The sequence below is a fragment of the Microplitis mediator genome, chromosome 7, assembly GCF_029852145.1.
Source record: "Microplitis mediator isolate UGA2020A chromosome 7, iyMicMedi2.1, whole genome shotgun sequence".
NCBI lineage: Eukaryota > Metazoa > Arthropoda > Insecta > Hymenoptera > Braconidae > Microplitis > Microplitis mediator.
In genome coordinates, this window is record NC_079975.1 from 26,573,876 (window position 1) to 26,597,946 (window position 24,071).

The following is a 24,071-nucleotide window of genomic DNA, read 5'->3' on the forward strand; positions in this document are numbered from 1 at the left end:
CGTCATCTTAAATAACAATAAACAATAAAAAAATATAAGAATAAATATTTTTTATCGTTACCTTGATCGCGGAATCTTGAGATCAAAAAAATATAAACTCTACATATATTTATTTAACTCTTATTATTACGACTTTGAGATATTTATAGTGCCGATGTAATGCTGTTATGAATATATGTCATATTTAAATAAATATGAATTATTAATTGAAACCTTGACCTATGGCTATTTTTCACAATTGCTTCAATTTTTATTTTTTTCAGTCATTATATTTTTTATGATACTAAAGTTAGCCGACGTCTAATAATTTTTGGATTTTCTTTTAGACGGTAAATTATAAAAAAAAAAAAAATTTGAAAAATTGCACCTGTAGTTTTTTAAATTTTCTACATGTGCATATTTTTAATTTTTAATTTTTTTTGTAATTGATTTGTTGAAAAAAAAATCAAAAAATTTTTAATTGTCTGCTAACTTTAGGATCATATATTTTTTTTATTATTTTGGTTATTAAATTTTTACAATAATAAAATTAATTGGCAAATTAAAACTTTACTTACCGGAAGTCTGGTGTAATTATTTTGTTTACTTAATGGATTACGAGAACACTAAATGATTTTTTAATAAATCACTGTTTAAATACACTTTTATAACGTTAATCAAAACAATTTTTTAGTGCGCATGCGTAGTTTTTATAATTTAAATCAGCGGTGAATCATGATATTTTTTTTTAATTTTCCTACTGATGGTTTGTTATTGGCGGGAGATTTAAGAGTCGAGACGGGTGGGGAAATGATTTTTTTAGCAGATGGTAAATTCTCGACGGAGTTCGTAAAGTAAAAGTACAAAAATTTACAATTGATTTTTTGAAACCGATAAATTATAAAAAAAAATTTTTGAAAAAATTGCACTTATAGTCTTTTAAATTTTCTACATGTGCATTTTTTTATTTTTTTTTTTTTCTGAAAATTTAATTGTTGAAAAAAAATCCGGAAATTTTTTTCTGCTGACTTCAGGATCATTTCTGAAGTTAGCAGGCAATTAAAAATTTTCGGATTTTTTTTTGCTCCACAAATCAATTAAAAAAAAAAAATAAAAAAATGCACTTGTAGAAAATTTAAAAAACTACAAGTGCATTTTTTTTAAATATTTTTTTTTTAATAATTTATCGTTTTAAAAAAATTTAAAAATCATTGGACGTCTGCTAACTCCAGTATCATTTATTTATTTAATTATAAAAGTAACAAAAATTATGAAATTATTTTATTTTACATGAGTATTAAATGAAAAAATAATTTTTTCATTAAAAAAAAATATTTGAAAATTAAGAGGCATCTTGATCCTCGACAAATTTCTGGAGCAGCGCATTGTCGAGAGGAATGTCCAAGTACTCTGCGCCGTCGACATTTCGTTTCGTTTTAACGAGCTTGTGGTCCAGGAACTCAGTCAATTGGGCACGCAGTGCAATGTCCGAGCTCACGAGGAACCTTTCCCTGGCACTCCGGTACAAATCCTTGAAGGCCATCCCCGGGTAAAAATTGCTCTTTGAATTTTCAATCTGATGCTTTACCAAAATAATGTAAATCGCTTTTGCGTTTGACGTCAGCGACGCAAAGACGTTCCTGAGAGAGGACAAAGCGAGGGCGCCGCTGCGCTGGACCAGGAGGGAACTCTCGTACGAGGTCTCGGCCTCGTAGGGCAGCAGCGTCGTCGTGTCCCACCAGTAGAAATTGTACTTTGCCCGCTTGACGTTGTCCCAGAGGAGAGGAGCGTTTATGTGGTCGACGGAGGCTACCATTCTTACGTTACCGATACCCGCGAGACGTGAGAGCATGTCCTGGGCTTTGTTCGACCGCAGCATCACGCCATCGATGTTGTGGACCAGCAAATACAATCTGTCGTCGGGATTTTTTTTCATCGCGCTATCGATTATCGCGAAACAATCGTTTATGTTCGAGGGGGATTCTAATTCTAATAGCTCGGTTATTATTCCTTCGAGGATGTCTTTTATCGTTAGACTGGGAAAGAAACCGTTTATTACTAACGTCGGGTGCTCGGATATTATTTCCTTGTGAAAATCATTTATTAGATTTCGCTTTGAACCCAATCCGTGTAGTAATAGACTGTAACCTTCTCTATAACATTTAAAATTCAGACATTTTTATTTTTTTTTGTGTCTAATTTATGATCCTGAAATTGACATGATACTGAAGTTAGCAGACGTCTGATAATTTTTGGATTTTTTTTTTAGACGATAAGCCGAAAAAAAAAATATTTGAAAAAATTGCACCTTTAGTTTTTTAAATTTTCTACATATGCATATTTTTAGTTTTTGTTTTTTTGTAATTGATTTGGTGAAAAAAAAATCCGAAAATTACTAATTGTCTGCTAACTTCAGGATCATGAATTGACAGACGATCAACAATTTTTTGATTTTTTTTCTAACAATTAAATTTGAAGAAAAAAAAAAAGTAAAAAAATGCACATGTAGAAAATTTTAAAAACTACAGGTGCAATTTTTCAAATATTTTTTTTAAATAATTTACTGTTTAAAAAAAATCCAAAAATTATTAGACGTCGGCTGACTTCAGTATCATAATAATTTGAGGGTCACTCGTATTAGAATTGTGAAAAAATTTATTATTTCAATGAGAAAATGAATTTCTACTAAAGATTAGCCAAGAGTCTGATCAGGGTAAAAGAAAAATCGTCAACTATATCAGCATTAAAGTACTGATTAAAATATAACCCATCAATTGTAGATAAGTGAGTAATTTGATGCATTAAATAATTTGAGGTCAATTTAAACGGATGCAAAATTACAGATGTAGAAAAAATACGATAACTTACTCGAGTACTTGATACCACATGGGAAATAAATTTCTATAATTGTCCATCAGACCTTGGATGCCTTCCAAATGTTGTTTTGAAATATAATTTTTATTCTTCAACAATTCCTGCAGCTTTTCTTCCTCCATCTTCGGGTTTTTTAGTTTACCCAGGGTGTGATCGGACGTGAGCGCCTTCTCCGTTTGACTGACAAAGTATTCGTCAGTCTTCAGATGCTGTAAATCCACAAGAACAATTGAAAAATAATTAACTACTTCAACTTAAGATTAATAATTAAAAGAAAATGCAACCCACGTAATCACGATAGACGATATTACTTTTGGACCTTCCGCGCCTGCAAGGAGTGATGGGGGTTTGAATCTTTTTAGCAGCAGCTTTGATACTTTTTTTAGGCGTGACATTCCCGGCATCATTCTCCGCATCCGACTCGTCATGATCCTCCGCAGATTCGATTTCATCATCATCATCATCAGCGCTGTCATCACTGGGAACGAACTCGCTGTCTTCAGACACAGACTCGCTCTCGCTGAAAAACCGAACCCTGGCACCAGATTTGCTCTTGCGAGTCGGACTCAGCTGGTCTATTTTCTCAGCCAGAACTCTGACGGACATGAGATTTTTCCCTGACGATGATGGTGTTCTAGGAGTTCGTGACTGCAGCGCTTTCTGTGTCATCGCGTTTTTTTTAACCGGCGTTTGAAACCCGTAGATTTTGTTACCACTGATGTCTTCATCATCAAACAAAACTGTCGCTTTTTGTACTTCTTCATCAACTCCTTCGAGTTCTTTTTCTAATTCTTCTTTCAATACATTTTTTTCATCTCTGCCTGTGACATCTGAAGAATCATCTGGTTTATTTCTGCACCTGGCGCGGCCTAAAAAAATTAAGTAAATTTATTTAAATTAATTTGAAAATTTTCAAAAATTAATTAGCAGTGGGTTGGAAAAGTCAAAAGAGGTTACTTGGAAAAAAATGGAAAATATACAAAAAGTTACAAACTTTTGACAGGTGAAATGTCGACGTATTCACTCAGGTAATTAACGGATCGACGCGGGCGATTTGAACGACGTAAATTATTATTATCAGTCATTATTTTAATAATTATCAAATATTTACTGTACAGAATGTTTGTGATTGCTGGTGAGCTGTGTGATGTTAAAGGTTATATTTTCATACAGACATTCGCGGGAAAAATTCAAATCTGCCGCCAGAGGTCGCTGTCAGTTATTTATTAATTACTGTTTTAGTTTTTAAACTAATGAGTGAATGTCGCAGACTAATTTAAAATTATAAATAAATAGAGTAAATAATTAATAAAAATCAATTTTCAAAAAATGCACTAGATTTTTAAATTTTTTACAAGCGCATTTTTTTTTAATTTTATTTTATTAATTATTTAGTCTATTTATTTATAATTTTAAATTTGTCTGGTGGCTGTCACATTCAAACTCATTTTAAATTTACCGCCAAATTAAATTTTCGATCAAAATCGATTGTAATAAATTAATAAATAAAATTCTTATAAACTACAGCCATTAATTACTACTGAAAAAATTACAACACTTGCGCGCGAATTTTGAATTTCAAATTTATCATTTTTAAATTTAAATTACAATCCTTACAAATTAATTAAACTCGTGGTTAAAAAAATCAAAGTTTGGTTCAAATAAATCTTACGTGAGTAAATAATAACAGTAATAATAATAATTAGTGTTATTATTATGATTATTATTTAAAAAAAAAAAGTATCGTAGAGTGACGCCATCTTGAGTCGAAAAACCGGAGCATCATTCAAAAGCAAGCAGATGTTGCTCTCACGATGACCGGGTCCTCGCGTACATAAAATTTATAAAACAAAAAAAAAACCATTGAAATGTCAGGAATAATTAGTGCCAGAGTTTGTAAATCGTCAGTTTTATTTATTAGTGTCGTTAATTTAAATTAAACCTCCGTCCGAATATTATTTTTGTCTGGTAAGTAAACAATCGACCCCAACTCCAACCTTAAAATTTTTATAGCTCTTATTTTTTTTTTATTTCATTATATTTTTTCTCTTACTAACTTTATAACCTTGATTTATAATTGTCGTTAAATTGTTTTATTAATCGTTTATTTTATTTTTAAATTTTAAAATCAATCAAAATTTATTGCTCATAACCTCCGCTGGTAATTCACTTTTTTTTATTATTAATTAATTAATTAATAACTAAAAATTTAATTAAACTTTTTTTTGTGTTTTATCATGGATTCAAAATAAATCTGATGATTATTTTTAATCCTCAAAATTAATTATCAAAATTGTTAATTTATGGAATTTAAAATTATAAATAAATAATTAATTAAAATAAATATTTATTATCAAGCACGTGGTCATATTTCAGCTGCTCTATTTATTAATTTGTTTATTTTTTTTTTTTAAATTAATTAATTAATAAATTATGAGCCGAGATTCAAATGAAACTGATGCCTGTGCTGGCAGAGCTATAAAATGAATAAATAAATAAAAAATAAAAAATGTACACGTGTAATACGTTATCTTGAACTAACGTATGACTTTTGAAGAAGGTCGTTCTCAAAATAGAGCGTGAGTTAGTTTATTATTTAATATACATAAGTAATTATTTATTTTAATTTATTGCAGATAACCTTCATTGGAAATTTTTTACCCACGTTAAATTAGCTGTCTATGTTCCGGTGAGTTTTATATTTACATTTATATTTATCACATATTTTTTAATCCTTTTTTTGAAAGCTTTGTTATGAGAACGTGAAGATTTATGATGGACACGTTCGTTAACAAAATTTGTTTTTATTATTTACCGATTCCTGGGTACGATATTTTGGGCTTCCGCGATTTTCTTAAATGTCGGAGGTTAATTTTCCAGGTTATAAATTTTTGGTAATGAAGGCAGAGTCTTTTAGTTTGAAAAATTATCAGAAATCCGAGCGTGAATGCAGCAGACATCAGACAAATTTAAAATGATACATAAATAGGGTAAATAATTAAAAAAATAAAATTGAAAAAAAATGCACTTATTAATTTTTTAATTTTCTAAATGTGCATTTTTTCAAAATTTTATTTTTTTAATTATTTACTCTATTTATTTATAATTTTATATTTGTCTCTGCATTCACACTCATATCAAAAATTATGATACTGAAGTTAGCCGACGTCTAATAATTTTTGGATTTTATTTTAGACAATAAATTATAAAAAAAAAAAATTTGAAAAAATTGCACCTGTAGTTTTTAAAATTTTCTACATGTGCATATTTTTAGTTTTCATTTTTTTGTAATTGTTTTGTTGAAAAAAAAAATCCGAAAATTTTTAATTGTCTGCTAACTTCAGGATCATTCAAAAATTTATTACTTAAATTTTCAAAAAAATATTTATGGTCGGTAAATTTCTATTCAAAAATTTTTTTTTAAGTTCAAATTTTCTTTAATTGAAAAAAAAATCAAAATCTTTTACTTTACATTTAACAAAAAATACGATCCTGGAGTTAGCAGACAGTAATTTTCGGATTTTTTTTTAACAAATAAATTAAAAAAAAAAAAAAAAACTAAAAATATGCACACGTAGAAAATTTAATAAACTACAGGTGCAATTTTTTCAAATATTTTTTTTTTTACAATTTATTATTTTAAAAAAAATCCAAAATCTATCAGACGTCGGCTAACTTCAGTATCATCAAAAAATTCAAAAAAATAAGATCATTAAATTTTTAAATTATAATTATTCAAAAAAATTTCTGTTCCGAACTTTAGTATGGAAAAAAAAAAATAATTGAGTAAATTTACAAATTTCCGTAAAAAAAATTTTAAAGTTCAAATTCATAAAAAAATAACGAATTAATTTCCGATTAATTTTTACGGCCACATAAAATATTTTTTATAGACTATACATCATACACAAAACTTCCATATTTTTTTTATATTATAAATTATCCGTAAACATTTAAATACCATTTATAAAATTATTACGAAGGTTAATAAAAAAAAATGATTTTCGTAACCTTGACAACTTAAAGTTAAAATTAAAAGCAAATCCAAGCGTTTAATAAACACGCGGAAGTGACGTTTAATCTGACGCATGAATAATGTATTTAATTATTATTTTTTATCGTTACCAACTAACCAAACAAGTTACTCTATCTAAGTTCACATAATAAAACCCATGACAAATGTCATCATGTACTATCACCTTCATTATTATTTACTTTACTACCGACTAAAAATTTCCTCACGCCCATCGGCAGCGTTGACTATCAACTAAACCCATTTACAAAACTTATAATTTTTTTATACTGGAAATTTAAATTTCATTTCAAACCTTCTATTACCCAATTAAATTCCATTAGTACCTTGGGTTTGCGAGAATATTCTCAGTAATATTATTAGTTATTACATTACTGTCGGGCTTCCAAGACACTATTGAATTTCTCAGACATGGTAATTTAATTTCAAAAATATATAAATATTTTTAACGTCGACGCGCAATTTGAAAATTAAACAATTTAATTATGATCGCGAAGTTTGCACAGTTAAAAATTTTCTAATTTTGTTTTCAATGACTTAATTTAAAAAAAAAAATAAAATAAAAAAATGCACATGTAGGAAATTGAAAAAACTATAGGTGCATTTTTTTCAAATATTTTTTTTTTCATAATTTATTGTTTAAAACAGAATCCAAAAATTATTGGACGTCAGCTAACTTTGATCCTGAAGTTATCAGACAATTCAAAATATTTGGATTTCTTTTTTCAACAAATAAATTACAAAAAAAATAAAAATAAAAAAATGCACATGTAGAAAATTGAAAAAACTATAGGTGCATTTTTTTCAAATATTTTTTTTTTTTATGATTTATTGTTTAAAACAAAATCCAAAAATTATTGGACGTCAGCTAACTTTGATCCTGAAGTTACCAGACAATTTAAAATATTTGGACTTCTTTTTTCAACAAATAAATTACAAAAAAACTTAAATAAAAAAATGCACATGTAGAAAATTAAAAAAACTATAGGTGCAATTTTTTCAAATATTTTTTTTTTCATAATTTATTGTTTAAAACAAAATCCAAAAATTATTGGACGTCAGCTAACTTTGATCCTGAAGTTAGCAGACAATTTAAAATATTTGGACTTCTTTTTTCAACAAATAAATTTCAAAAAAAAAAAAAAATCAAAAAATGCACATGTAGAAAATTGAAAAAACTATAGGTGCAATTTTTTCAAATATTTTTTTTTTCATAATTTATTGTTTAAAAAAGAAACCAAAAATTATTGAACGTCGAGTAACTTCAGTATCATATTTAATTATGTTGTAAAGTTTAAAAAAAATGTATTTGTCAATCAATTAATTTATTGAGTAATTAATGAATTATAAGAGTAAAGTTAAAAATGAACAGTATTTTTATTATTAAATAAAGTTAAATATTTATTTAATTTATTTGAATGTTTAGTGTTTGTAGATTTTATTAAAATTTACATTGAACATGAGTTTATTACGAGGTTACAGACTAAACATAACGTAATAATCCACTTTGCGTAATTGCTCCCACCAACTTAAATATTAAGTAAGTTTTATAATTATTAATAGGACACAATAAATTTATTGGTGGCATACATTTTCTAAATTCAATTATTTATTATTATTATTTATAAAATAACAATTATTGATGTCAAGTTCAGGCAAATATTTATAATCGCTTTGAATTTATATTTATTTTTGCTTTTTATTATTCACCGATTTCATTATTTTCCTGCATTATCGGTCTCGATTGATAATGGGCGGCAAATCTTTTTGATTGGCTGTAGGTAATTTTATTTTTGAACAGCGAAAGTTAACAGCAATAACGAAAATTGAATTTTTTATAAATAATTTCGGGTATTTTTGATTCTACAAGAAACTGATGGGAGTCCAAAAAAAATAGGGGATGAGAAGTTCATAGATAGGCTACGAAAGTTATTTTTGGAAACCCAAAGGCGGAAAAAAATAAGCTGAGTATTTTTAGGATGTTGATAATTAATTGAAAGTCCCGTCGATTTCGATTGAGGTTCGTTTTCTTATTGGATCAAGGATTTTTTTATTTATGGACAGAATTTTTTTCTCGACTGACGATTGAAATAGAATTCCTTCTGGCTATTTTGGGAAATCATTATTTGTTTATTCTTAGCCGATATTTGAATTCGAATCGATAGCCCGACATTTTGATTTAAGTTTCCAAGTTAAGGGATGTCCTCTCGATTAAATCGCCTGTGAAAAATTTCCATGCATAAATTAAATTTAGGCAGTGTTTTGGAAACTTTGAAATGCGCGCTTTATAATAGAGCATTTGGTCTAAAAAAAAAATTTTTAAAACCGTTCAAAATATTTGTAAATTATAAGAAATTTGAGTAATTATTTTAAAACGTCCAAAAATCTGAAATAAATATCGCGGTTTATTTTTTTGAAAAAATAATCAGCAAATAAGTTTTTTTAATATTAATATTTTCTTTTCAAAAATGCAAAAATAAAATAAACTCCGTGTAAAAAAATAATTACTGCCCGAATTTTTTGAAAATCTTTTTGAAAATTTTTTTTCCACACTTCTATGATCTAGAATTTTCTCAAAAGACTCATTTCGTACCCCGAAGACTACAACCATCCAATCGACGCCATAGTTTTGGTCAGGATCGCTTTCTAAGAAATTCTATAGAAAATCGATACTCATAATTAAAAAAATCGATAGCATTATTAGACATCTGGTGCGCATGTTAATGCAGACCTAAACAAGTAATTGAACTGAGGAGTAAAAGTAATTTTGAATCGGATCAAATGTCTAACTTTTCAAAAATCGGCGCCTTTAATAGCGGGAAGTTTAAAAAAAAGTAACGATTGACTATAAATTGAGTATAAAAGAACGTGATATTTAACAATTAGTTGGTTCACGGCAAATCAACTAGTGAAATCGGTATGTCTTGACAAAAGTGAAATCCGCGTGACTTTAAGGGAACTCTCTTTTCTCTCGGTCTTTCTTACGAGAAAAAAAAATAAATAACTGGCGTTACTGCAGCCCGTCGAGTACCGCGACCGAGTGATATTATACATACAGTGATAGTAATAGTATCACTACTAGTATTAGTAAATATATATATATATCCGTGCAATGGTAAATGTTACAGAGATCGCGGATTGTGGCATTACGATCAGATCGTAACAGCCCAGAGTTGTAGCGGCACGAAAAATAACTTAACACGAAAGTCTATTATTATTTAAATAATATAAAGCGTTGTCTATCCCATATAGTGGGAGTGCTACCTCAGGTATGAGCCATGAGGTGAGTCGAGTATGTATGGGTATGGGTATGGGTATGAGCGGTGACAAGAGAGTTTTATTTGAGGTAGAATAAAAAAAGTAATATAAAGGAAGAGAGAAGTTGATCCGATCGAGGTCCCCCGGATATGTCTTCGGTCATGGAGAAGCAGCGTATACATTGTATATCTGGGTCCTCTAAAATGTGTTACAAGAACGTTTGCCCCGGTCGAGTGATACGACGCGCGGGCGCACACATTCGCTCGAAAGTAAGACAAGGATTCGAGAGAGCGGTTGCTTACTACTCATTCATTCCTTTTCTCGTTATTATTTTATATATATATATTTATATAAATATATATATGTATATATGTAAATGTGTGTGTACACAATACAGTACATATTATATTACTATATACGTATCTTCTCATTTATTTCCGCTCGGCAAAAAAATATCATATTAAATATTAAATATCAACCCATATTTTTTTTATAGAAAAAAAGAAAATTTTTTATTACGATAATTAAAAAAGAAATTTACTCGTTTTTATTTGACAAAAAAAATGATTATTTGGAGCATTCCTAGGAAAATTTTGAAATTACGGATTAAATATTGAAAATTTAGGGAAAGTCAATCAGACCTTTTTTGAAGAGTGTGAAATTCTCTACAATAAAGGTCTCATTACCTTTTTTTGAAAAATTGATATTTTAGCCACTGGGCCTGTAGAAAATGTTGTTTTAATTTCTTAGTTGAGCAACCAATAGCTTTGAAGTTATTTTCTGGCTCAGAAAATGAAAATATGAAAAAAGTCTAAGAGACCTTTTTTGTAGATTTTTGAATTCTCTATCGAAAAGGTTCAGATGATTTTTCCGATAAAATCAATAGGTCGCTAGTTATTTATAAGAATACTCCAAATTTTTTTTTCTTTTTTAAAAATATTAATTACAACATTTATTTTTATTATTATTTATAAAAGAAAAAGAAATTCGTTCCATTAAAAGTTATAATAAAAAAAAAGAAATTTAAAAATAAAAAAATTGACATGAAAAAGATGAAAGAGAAACTAATGAAAAGTTGGATATCGAGTATGACCTCGAGATCTTTATAATTCAAAAGAATCAAATGTAAATATCCGCTGATCTGAATTCATCGATTCCTTTTTCATGTAATAAGATTGACCATATATTTTTAAATTGCTATAAAATATATATAAAAATACAAAAAAATACAGTACCCTAGAAATAATAAAACCACATCCATTATATAAACAAAAATAAAAATAAAGAAAAGCAATATCACATACATCTATAAATACATATACATATATATATACATATATATTTATAAAAAAAAAAAAAATATAGAAATGTTTGACGCGGATGTGTCACAATAATCGATCGCGTGACAGGCTTTTGTAACAAAGGGATAGATAGCAAACAGCCCTTTACTAAATATATATATATATATATGTGTATATATATGAGGAGTGAATTCCCCCTTCGGTTATCACGGCTGCTCGTTTTTATTTTAAACGTCACAAAATTAATCCGGGTCATTACTGACGTGTCAGGGTTCTTTCTATCAACATCACTTCCATGCCACGGGTTTATTTATTTTTATATTTAAATTTTATCACCGTTAAATTTAGTTAATCTAAAGAGTGTTTACCATACGTATCATCAATCAATACCAAATACACTTTATTATTTATCAATCGGTATAAATAATTTCCCCGTACGTTGACAATAAATATTTTTAAAAAGCAATTGCTCATTCTCCTTTCAAAAAGACCGCGTTAACAAATAGAGTGTGCAATGATACACTTTACGCTTACTTTGAATTTAATATATATTTTTTTTTATTGTATCATTGTTATTTTTTTTACATTGTCCTGTTCCTCACCGCGGACGGGCTCTGATTTAATTCGAGTGACCGGTAAAATTATTAAATTAAATAAAGTACCGAGTTTCTGGTTTGGAGTAAAAACTGATAAAAGTTTTAGGAGGAAAAATATTATGGATGATAATAAATAGTCTGAATACGGACATATTATTTAATACGTAAATGCCTCCATGAGTTCACGGCCCTGTAACGAGATTACGGTACACACTAGTTCCATTGGATTTGCATACAGACCCGGGTTCCTGGGTTCTCATTTCCGCATTTGCCTAAATCGAGGTCGTGTACTCTCGACTGATACATGAATGGCTTCGGTTTAATTGACATTTTATTCGGTTTTATTTAATTCAACAACTCATCGAAATTTTAAGCCGTCAGAGTATTTTTTTTTATTTGGAAAATTAATTATCCGGGGATTTAAATTTAAAAATGAAGAGAAGTGAAATTCAGCGTCAAGGCGTAAAAATAAATTTGAAGTTTTTTTTACTCGGAGAAAGCAGATTCCTATACCGAAATCTTCAAAGCGAAATTTTTTTCGGGGGAAGAAAAAATCTGAAGGTTGTCGAAACGTACCGTCTCGCCGAGGTGTCCTTGGCTGGCTGACATCTTTTTTTTTCATATATATGTATACATATTTCTATCGAGTTGATAATAGAGTTAACGAAACATAAAAGTGTGGTCTGAGAATAATATAAGAAAGAGTTGAGAGACTCGGGTCCGAGTATAATGGGATCTTGGTGATTTAAATTAACGTGAGAATATAAAATAGAGAGTGAGAGACAGTGGAGTAGATGGAGATGTATGAAGAAAATAAAATGTATGTAATAGGATGACTCAAAAAAAATACACTTGGAAAGTTGGTATAGAAAAAAAAAACTACCAAGTCTAGATCAATGATTTGTAAAATTTTTCTTTCCTTCAACAAATTTTACTAGATAGAAAATAAATTATTTGAAAATTTTCAATTCAAAATTTGAGAAAACGTGCAAGAATTTTGGTTTTCAAAATTTTGATATTTTTGAGCAGCCGTCAAAACTCCATATTTCTATGATCCTGAAGTTAACAGACAATTAAAAATTTTCGGATTTTTTTTTCAAACAAATCAATGACAAAAAAAAAAAATGAAAAAAATGCACATGTAGAGAATTAAAAAATCTATAGGTGCAATTTTTCCAAATATTTTTTTTTATAAATTATCGTTTTGAAAAACAAATCCAAAAATTATTAGACATCGGCTAACTTCAGTATCATAAGTTAGCAGACAATTGAAAATTTTAAGATTTTTTTTTTCAACAAATAAATTACAAAAAAATAAAAACTAAAAATATGCACATGTAGAAAATTAAAAAAACTACAGGTGCAATTTTTTCAAATTTTTTTTTTTCTATAATTTACTGTCTAAAATAAACTCCAAAAATTATTAGACGTTTGCTTACTTCAGTATCATCATATTTCTAGGACAGTATGACATTGGCTGTAATAGAAAAAACTCGTTTTTTTTAAATTTCAAATTTTTAAAAATTTGGCGGGTTTTTTTATCATACGCTAATTTCTCCCAGGAAAAGAGTGAAAAAAAAATCAAATTTTTTGGAGCCAAACTGGCACGAGTACATTAAGAAAATGGAGTGAGAAATAAATAATAATAATGATAAATAAAAAAATAAAAACATCCATCGGTTCGATTTGACACAGATCTTTATCCATGAGCTGCGCTCTAGATACGGTGCAACCTCTGCTCTTTTAAACTGATCGCACGATTTGAGAAGGTCGTGTTCCGTTAAGTTTATATTTATTTTAATTTGCATACATAAACTTTTTAAAATCCATGAGCATTAATTTATAATTATAATTATAAACAAATAAAGAGTCTGGTATGTAATTTTTGTTTAAACAAATGACGGGTTTGTTTGCTTTAGCTTTTAATTTATATTTTGGCTCTGGTGGAGTGTTTTATCGTTGGTTTATCCTCGGCACGGTGTTTTTATCATTACTCGCTAGTTGGCCGAATCCCTGAGGACGGTGTAGCAGGAATAGACGGAGTGGATGACTGGATGAGTACAAATACGGAGGATAGGAGTAGAGGGAAAGGAGTGAAGAGAAGAGGAAGAATGCCTGGAGACTTGCAAAGCTTCCGAAGTGTTATATTTATGCCCGAAGCATGTTGTAGACCGTAAAAGCGTAGTCGCAAGAAATTCAACCTCACCCTAGGCATATTAAATATCTCCGAGACAACGTCGTTGGACATATTTGGAGCCTTTGCTCAAGACTCACCCTCGTGCTTTCCTCGCTTTGTTCTTGCTCTTATTCGCTATTCGTCAGACACTACATCCACCGGATTTCCGTTAATGTACTCTTTATCTAACACTTTTTACTACTATTATTCACCAATAATTAACGATTTGCAGACGGAAATAAATCATATAAACTTTCACTGCGAGTTTTAATAAAATTTTGGTTTTAAATTTGATTTCAGTAGAAATTTGAATTTTTCAAAGCCAAGTTAAGATTTAAATTTTATGAAAAACTCGTGAAATTAATTTTTAGTAAAATTTTTTGAAAAAATTTTTGCACTGTTAAAAATAATTTGAAAATTACATTACAAAAGGAATTGAATTTTCAATAAAAAAAGCTTTAAATTTAATATACGTAATTTAATAATCAAGCTGGTATTCAAAATTAAGAAAAAAAATATGAATTTTAATAAATGTACTTAAAATTTATACTTGATTTTTAAATTTTCAAAGCAAGTATTGAAAATTCTAAAACATATATTGAATTTTAATAATTCTATTTGAAATTTCATGATACTTATTTGAAAATTCAAAAAAAAAGTATTTGAAAATTCAAAAACGTGTATTTTAAATTCTATATGAAATTACACTGTAAAAAACCCGGAGTGAATTCGGAGTGAAATTAAATCCGAGTTCACTCCGCATTCACTCCGCTACTCGGAGTTCCAGAGTTTAAAAAAAATCACTCCGAATGCGGAGTGAATTGGGAGTTTTTTTTTAGCGGAGTGATCTCGGAGTGACGCGGATTTTATTTCACTCCCAATTCACTCCAGTCCGGAGTTTTAATACTTAAATAAATTTATATTAATTAATATTAAACTGCTAAACACTGTGTGTGTGTATGTGTGTGTGCAAATGTGTGCGTGTGTGTCTAAATATGTGTGTGTATGTGTGTGCGTATCAGCTGATCAATAATGTGATATGCGAGTTTTTACTTCGATTTTATTGAGTGGAGCAATTTTTTATTAATAATATTTTCAAAACTCCGCTCCGGAGTGAATTTAACTCCGGAGGGATTAAATCAATAAAAAATTATCTACTCCGCGAAAACTTCCCTGCGGAGTGAATAATTAAAAATTCATTCACTCCGCATTTACTCCGGATTTAATCCGCATTCACTCCGCGAATTTTTTACAGTGTAGTAATGAAATTTCAAGCACAAATGTATGTGTTTATTGCGTTATATACAATCTTTGAAAATTCAAAAAATTTTTTTTAGTGTGAAATGGGATTCAAATTTCTATACAATATAAATAAAAGATTTATAAAGCTAGTGAAATGTCTAGTGAAACTTATCAGTTGACAAGATAGAGACAGTTAGCAGGGAGTAGAGTGAATTCCATTGAAATTTCATACATCACAGTTCACATTTGAGAATGTGGGTGGTGGTGGTGTTCCTGGTTACCGCAGTAAAATAGTCTCTGTGTATAAACCACCGCGTACATGACATTTTCAGCATACGATGGACAGACACATGCATTCTCTACACACATTCACATATAAACATCCACATACTCGCGTTCCATACTCCGGTTCTAAAGTACATCAAGTACGAGTACCGCTGAAGAACTATAAGGATCGTTGGAACGTAATGTAACGTCGTAGAATTATGTAAATCTCATGTTTCACACCAACACACACCATTCTCAGACATGTGTGAAATGCATTTGTCTCATACCACTTCTATTATGCCAAGTGAATGAGTATAAAAGATAATAAATAACTTTTTATACGACATATTTTATACAGCATCGTGATGTGAGTCGACTCGACAAATACATACGCGGCGAATGATTCACATCTCAACGCACTCGGTGACGTTAAATGAATGAAGTCGTCTGACTTTATATTTAATTTCTGACGTTCTCGGTTATACGGAATTAAAAAAGCGGCATTTATGTCCACATATAAAACTAAACTCCCAAGTAAAGCCTCGATCGGTTGAATTACTGGCTTCCGATTTAAATGCACACCTTAATGGTGTGCATTTAAATTATTATTATAACATGCTAACGACAATTCTTAGACTCTCGGGTCGTTATTTACTTTTATTTTCATATTTATTTATCATTCAGTTAATATATGCTCTCAGTTCATATATATATATCTATATATATATATATATGTACATATGGTGTGCTCAAGGCAATTACGATAAATTTAGTGATTAGCCCTGAAATTATATTCAAGTATAAATTTATATACATGTTAATGCACATATATTTAAGTATATGTAGATATATTTATAATAAACGGATTGAAGAGTTGCAGATGTGTTTATAAACACCGTGAAATGAATTGCTACGGTTGATATATATTACTAAGTAACAAGTAACCGTTTTCTATGCTCGGTATTTTTTCAGCCTCGTTTTGTTACATAAATAAATAATTAATGATTGATGGAAATTCGGGTTTCGTTGTTTAATTAATAGGTCACTTCTATAACATGGAGATTTAAATATTATTGCAGACAATAAACTTTTATATATTTATGTTTTATAAATTTTTTATGAGGGGTTGATAAAATGGGCTCTGTGGTATTAATGCTGGAGTAGGCCCGCATGAAATCGAGGGGTGAATTATAATGGCTGCCTACTTCCACTTCACCACTTCCCCATATATGTATATATATGTATATATCTATAGATTTCTGTATGTCGAGGGCAGAAGTTTCTCTCTTTTAACGATCTCTCTTACTCTTCTGATATACACACGCACATATATATATGTATATATATATATACACCTATGTCCTCGATAATAACAGTTATGAAACATGGCCGCGATAGTGAAAGTGGCGTATGTACGTTTCACAACAATGTATTATTGCTAGCTTGGTAAATATCTTGACCAATGATATTAATATTTTTATTTTTATTCAAAAATTATTTTTAATTTACATATCGACCTCATTAGCAAGGATAATTATTATTTTATTCTTTATCTTATTTTCGTTTAAATTTTTCACGTCGCTATTCTCTGCTTCAACTAAATCACAAAAAAAAATCTTAATATAGAGGAGGGGGGGGGGGGGGGGGCATAAGGGGTACTTGAGGAAATACCAAGTTTTCGAGGACTCAAATACGATAAATCTTTTTTAAAAAAAAAAAAAAATTTTTCATTTCTTCGGGCAAAGGGGGGACCCCCTAAAAAAGGTAAAAAAAAAAAAATTTTGGGATTTTAAACGAATTTGATTAAGTTTAATTTTTTTGTAAGCAATTTACATGAAGAAAAATTATATTTTACATGTTTATTGGATACAAAAGAAGAAAAAAAATTTTTTATAGTTTTTATCAAAAAACAAACGTCATTAATATTTTTCAACTGACAATTGATTTTTGAAAAAGTTTACCAAAAAAAATTCAAAGTAACGCTCAATTATATTTACAGAAGTGATTTTGGAATGTTTAAAAACCATTTAAAATACAAATTTTTTTTTATCAAATTTTGGGGGTACCCCGTTTTGCCCCCTTCCCCTAAATTTTTGAATAATGTAATTAATCAAAAATTTTTTTCCGCGAAATTAATAATTTTTTTAAAATTTTTTATCAGACTATGAATGTATCTAGTGTGTGGAATACTGATAAGAAAAAGTAATAGATGAGATAGAGAAGAGTTTTAAATAAAATGAACATGTTCTGGGCCGCACGTCTTAGCTCTTATTCTCTTGAGTTGAACTCAGTCGATCTTAATTACTCGTCCTTAATTACCCTCACGGATAAGATAACAGTGCAATCGTTGATCATACTGACATATAAGTGTATAAATAAAATATATTTATATTAATATATATGTGCGGGGGCGGGAAGGGTGTGTCGGTTTAAAAAAATCATCAATCCGACCTCGATCAATTACGCTATCGGAAGATTATAAATTAATATTAATTATTTATTTTCATTGAATTAAATTGTCAAAGTGAGATAAAGCTATCAGATATGCTATCATTTATTTTAACAGAATTGATAATGATAATAAATTTGTTAGAGGTGTGCGTGTCGAACAAGTCCAGTTTGATATCATTTTTTATATATTTATATTTTAATTTACATTATCATTACTCATCGTCTCGGAACTCCTGGGATGTGTTCTCCCGACCTTCCGCCCACCTTTCACCTCTGAGAGAAAGACAGCAAGAGGTTATTTATGAGAGAGACCGAGATCGAGCCAGACGCGAGATATTAAGTGAAAAAGAGAGAACAAGTTGAGCCAGCAATTGATCCATTGTGAAATCAAAATAACGGCATTCTCCTAACCTGGTTTTATTAACTTCTAATCATCAATTCATGCCCTTGGCTATGCTAATTTTTTTCTTTATTACGATTCCTCAAAAAAAAAACTTATGATTTACTTTTTAAATTAAACGGAAGCAAATTTATTAAAAATTTTTTTTGTACTTAAGTAAATATATAATCGAGGTAAAATTAAGCAATTTATTATTTTAAAGTGATTAATATTTAGTACTTTTTTATTAATAATAACTTATTGAGTTAAATTTCAATTTTTTTATTTTTCAAAAAAATTTATTTATTACCGCGATATGGACTCGAACACGCGAACTTGAAAATTTAATTTTTTTCACGACCCCGATATCTCGAGACCAGTAACGAATTCACATATCAAAGTCATATTTTATCATCAAAATTTCCATCAATCAGACGAGTATCAAAATAAACCAGCAAATTTTTCCCGCCAAAATTTAAAAATCAAAATTAGTATGTAGTAAAAAAAATTGTAACACAAATTTTAATGGATTGCATACGTTGTCCCAATTTGTGGCACTTTATCCATAAATCACGTGCATAAACAAATGTTAAAGCAATTATTGTAATCAGAATAGCAATCGTAAGCTTAATACTAACTCATATGACCCGTAAATCCCAATTTAACATGAGGAAAGCTATTGTACATATATACAAGTATATGTTATTATTATTCCCTGGCATTTGGAATCTCGCGTTGGCGAACATTTTGTCGAGTGTTGAATTCATACAAATGATCTCCACAATCTATAAACTATACAACAATGAAACACCTACACACACACACACATAGATAAATCGTTAACGCTACATGCAACATCACAAACATCACAATACCTAAATGCATTACATACGAAACGTAAAGTTGCAATGACACAGATGTGTTGGTTCGTTCGGTTGATCGCTCAGTGCACGTCAGCATTTAGCCGCGATGTTATTGTTATTGTTTAGCTCCTGGATTCAGTGTTAGTTTATATTATATATGAAATATATATATATAGGGGAGGGTGGGGCAGAGCGGGCTTTGAACCATAAGATCACTTTACTTTTTTCCTATTTCGAACAAATTTATGGACATTTTGCCAAAATTCTGAAAAAAAAAATTTTTTTTTTGTGGGGCAGAGCGGCCCCCCTCCAAAAAGTGATAAACAAATTTTTTTTTTCGTTTTTTTGTTTTTTTAAATTGTTTTCATCATTAAGAATGTATTTCTTTCTCTTGACAACTATTTTTAGTTTTATGTTACTCAAAAAAAATTTTTTTAGGTGTAACAAATCGTTCACTATCGTTTACCTTAATTACTAATTGTTATTTAATAAAAAAAAAAACAATTCTATAGTTTTACTTTATTTCAAAAATTTATCAACTAAAAAAAAAAATTTATTTTTATAAATTTTTAGTGACCAAATTTGCCTCTTACATCGAGAAACGGCCGAAAAATATGAAAAAATAATTTTTTCGGAAGTTTCGGCTGGTCCATTTTGCCCCAGGTGTTATGCGTAGGGCTAGAAATGTGGAATTGTGATAATTTTTTTTTAATTTGACGATAAAAACATGAAAAAATCACTTTTTCAAAATTTTGGGCTTGTCCATTTTGCCCCAAATGTCATGCGTAGGGGTAAAAATGCGCAAACATATCGTATTTATAGTAATTAGGCGAAAAAAAAAAAAATTTTTTTTTGGTCAAAATTTCAGGGGGGCCGCTCTGCCCCACCCTCCCCTATATTAGGGTGGCCCAAAAAAACCGACTATTTTTTTTTTTCGAGTCTCTTATGAAAATTTGTTGGTTTAAGATGTTTTAAGAGGCTACTCCAAAAATCAGCTCGATAAAAAATTTTCAAGAGGTCGCTCACGAATTTTGAAAATATCAAAAATGATCGAAATTCAGATTTTTTTGTTTTCAATGTCTTCTTTCTCGTGGCAGCTATAGTTTGTATTTATGAAATCATGACTACGCTGAAAATTTGAGCCCAAAATTAAAATATTTAAACGGCGCTCAAGAATTTTGAATATTAACTGATAATATGTAACTAATACTTTGAATTAGATTTTGTATTTTTTTATAACTCAATTATTGTCATTTCACTTAAATATAACTTTTGCACAACCGAAAATATACAGGACAGTCTTAAATAATGAAATTAGGTAAGTTTTGAATAAGCAAAAAAACCGAAAAATTGAATTAAAAAATAAAAAAGTATGTAAATAACTTATTATTTATATATCTCGGGTTGTATTTTTATTCATTATGATACAAATTGATGGTAAAAAAATTGAGAAGCTTTATTATTAATATTCAAGGGTCGCTCGAAAACATTCAAGAGACAGTACTCGAAAACATTAAAAATTCTTGAGCGACGTTTAAATATTTTAATTTTGGGCTGAAATTTTCAGCGTAGTCATGATTTCATAAATATAAACTATAGCTGCCACGAGAAAGACGAAATTTAAAACAAAAAAATCTGAATTTCGATCATTTTTAACATTTTCAAAATTCGTGAGCGACCTCTTGAAAATTTTTTATCGAGCTGATTTTTGGAGAGGCTTCTTAAAACATCTTGAATCAACAAATTTTGATGAGAGACTCAAAAAAAAAATATAGTCGGTTTTTTTGGGCCACCCTAATATATATATATATTAGGGTGATCCAAAAAATAACAAACTTAAAATCAATCAGAAGACTATTTTTTTATGAGCATGACATTAAAATAAAAAAAACTAGAGAACAATGCCGAATTCGAAAAAACTTTATTAGAAATAACTTTTAGGGAATAAAATTGTCTACAAAAAAGGTCTGATGATATTTTGTAATAAGTCTGATAGTTTCGCCGGAAAAGTAGAAAATCTCAAAATTTAATATGAATTCGACTTTAACCTCAAATAACTTTTGATCAAATAGATTTCTCAAAAAATGATAAGAATCTTTTTTTGTAGAGCATTCAATTCCCTACAAAAATATTCCTGCCATTTATTCCTCTGACGCATCGTTAGCTACTTATAAAAATCAGAAGACGTAAAAAAAATTTTTCCCATGTTATTCTTATGGAAACTAAAAAAGTGCGATGAGGAACCTCTTAATGTTAATATTAAGAGCTCTAATTTTCACAGGCGTCTTTTTTTATCTAAATGAAACTTTTGAACCTGTTTGGAAGAAAAAAAATCAATTTGTTATTTTTTGGATCACCCTAATATATATATATATATATATTCTGTATATGTAACCTGCAATGCCGAGCGAGCGAGAGAGCATATGAACAAATGAGTAAACGAGAAGGAATGAGAGTGCATATGCACACATTGTGTGTCGTGTGTTACGCTGCAGCGATGCTGAACCGAGTCACCGAGGCTGTAACACAATTTTCTGGTGTTTGCACGTGTCAGGGCTATACCACGCCACGTTACATTACTCGTTACTTTGTACCCCCTCTTGCAGTCTCTCCCTCTCCCCCTCTCTCCCTCGGTCTATTCATTCCTCTATATGTCATACGGTCATCTCAACGATGTCATTCGATCCGCAATCTCGTGCGCCACTTGTACTTTATTTAATTGTTAACATGTCTATACATACCTACAACTGCAAACTTGCATTGCGTAACATTTTATTTAACTGTTTATCTCATACTTTTAATTTGTTTGTCATTAACTTACATATATAGTTATTTTTTTTATCGAGACTTTAAACTTGTCCTTCGGTTATTATTTTTTTTTTTTAATACGGAAGTATTTTATTTTTAAATAACTCTTTATTTAAGTTTATTATTTATAATTATTAATCAAAGTTCGTTATTAGTAATTACTTATAAAAGTGAGCTATTAAAATATTTATATCTCAATTTTAATTTATAAAAAATATGAAAATTTAATTTTTAGGTTTAGTAAAGGGTGAAAAATTAATGCGACCTTTTAAAAAAATAAATGGGAGGTAAATTATAAATGGCGGGAAATTCAAATTTATTTAAAAATAATAATCACTGGTGTCTATATTTAAAAAAAAGTTTGAAGGATTTATAGATCATTAAAGTATATAACAATAATTAAGTTTGACATAAGGATGTAGGTAGAGTTAAGTCTACAAGGGTGTGACTACTTGGGGTGTAAAGAAGTGTAGATCCCTTTAAATTGGTATTGTGTATATATATATAATAAAATAGTGTAGAGTAATGTATGAGCGGGATAGATAGAAGGTCGAGTCTCGAGGACGTAGTGACCTCGACTCCTCGTTTCGTCCTCGAACTCGGTTTACTTGAATTCCCAATTGCCTCTCGGGCGACTCTGGTACGGGTGCTCCTCCCCCTCGTGCCCACGTAACAAGGTGGCTCCTCTAGCTCTGATGCCAATACACAACCCCCTGAGGATCCCGGCACCGCGTGGCTCCGCACCCCCAACGCCTCGCCAATAGATCCGCGTTATCATTTCCCCGCCTCTCATCCCTCATCTCTCACCTTCCGCCCACTCTCTCTCCTTTTCATTGTATCGACAGCGTTTTAATTACGCTCTGCTGGAAGCCTTCACTCTTTTATTTATTAATTATTTCATCAATTCCCTCCCTTCTGGAAAAATTTCCTTCAATTAAATCCATAAAAAATAATTATTTCCCTTAGACTCCGCCAGGATTAATATAAATTGGAGTCCACATACACTGAAAAAAATAAATATTTGTCCCAAATAAATAAATTTATTTGTGGCTTTTTTTTTAATATTTCTTAATGACAAATAAATATAGGGGAGGGTGGGGCAGAGCGGCCCCCCTGAAATTTTCACCAAAAAAAAATTTTTTTTTTTTTCGACTAATTACTATAAATCCGATATGTTTGCGCATTTTTACCCCTACGCATGACATTTGGGGCAAAATGGACAAGCCCAAAATTTTGAAAAAGTGATTTTTTCATGTTTTTATCGTCAAATTAAAAAAAAATTATCATAATTCCACATTTCTAGCCCTACGCATAACACCTGGGGCAAAATGGACCAGCCGAAACTTCCGAAAAAATTAATTTTCATATTTTTCGGCCGTTTCTCTATGTAAGAGGCAAATTTGGTCACTAAAAATTTATAAAAATTACATTTTTTTTTTTAGTTGATAAATTTTTGAAATAAAGTAAAATTATAGAATTTATTTTTTTTTTTATTAAATAACAATTAGTAATTAAGGTAATCGAGAGTGAACGATTTTTTACGCTTTAAAAAATTTTTTTTGAGTAATATAAAACCAAAAATAGTTGTCAAGAGAAAGAAATACATTCTTAATGATGAAAACAATTTAAAAAAAAAAAAAACGAAAAAAAAATTTTTTTATCACTTTTTGAAGGGGGGCCGCTCTGCCCCACAAAAAAAAAAAAAAAAATTTTCAGAATTTTGGCAAAATGTCCATAAATTTGTTCGAAATAGGACAAAAGTAAAGTGATCTTATGGTTGAAAGCCACAAAAAATAATAATTGGCTTAGGGGGGCCGCTCTGCCCCACCCTCCCCTATATCAAT

The 24,071-nt window shown here is 29.5% G+C and overlaps 2 protein-coding genes across 3 annotated transcripts in view; one reads left to right on the top strand and one right to left on the bottom strand.

The window, feature by feature from the left end:
- Positions 1 to 1,206: 1,206 nt before the first annotated feature.
- LOC130670904 (origin recognition complex subunit 2) lies at positions 1,207 to 4,020 on the bottom strand. Its single transcript, XM_057474521.1, has 4 exons — positions 3,848 to 4,020; positions 3,142 to 3,722; positions 2,848 to 3,062; positions 1,207 to 2,132 (listed from the first exon to the last, which is right to left on the bottom strand). The coding sequence occupies exons 1-4, from the start codon at positions 3,936 to 3,938 to the stop codon at positions 1,322 to 1,324; spliced, it is 1,698 nt and encodes a 565-aa protein (XP_057330504.1). The 5' UTR covers positions 3,939 to 4,020; the 3' UTR covers positions 1,207 to 1,321.
- Positions 4,021 to 4,639: 619 nt separating this feature from the next.
- The window catches only part of LOC130672509 (protein roadkill), an 84,736-nt gene continuing 65,304 nt past the window's right edge, over positions 4,640 to 24,071 (top strand). Inside the window, exons 1-2 of one of the 2 annotated variants that reach the window (XM_057477144.1) lie at positions 4,640 to 4,821; positions 5,490 to 5,542. In XM_057477144.1, coding sequence (XP_057333127.1) covers positions 5,535 to 5,542 — 8 coding nt within the window. In that variant the 5' untranslated portion in view covers positions 4,640 to 4,821; positions 5,490 to 5,534. Of the gene's footprint in view, positions 4,822 to 4,995; positions 5,015 to 5,489; positions 5,543 to 24,071 lie in introns of those variants that run through there. The other variant, XM_057477145.1, reaches the window with a different exon arrangement.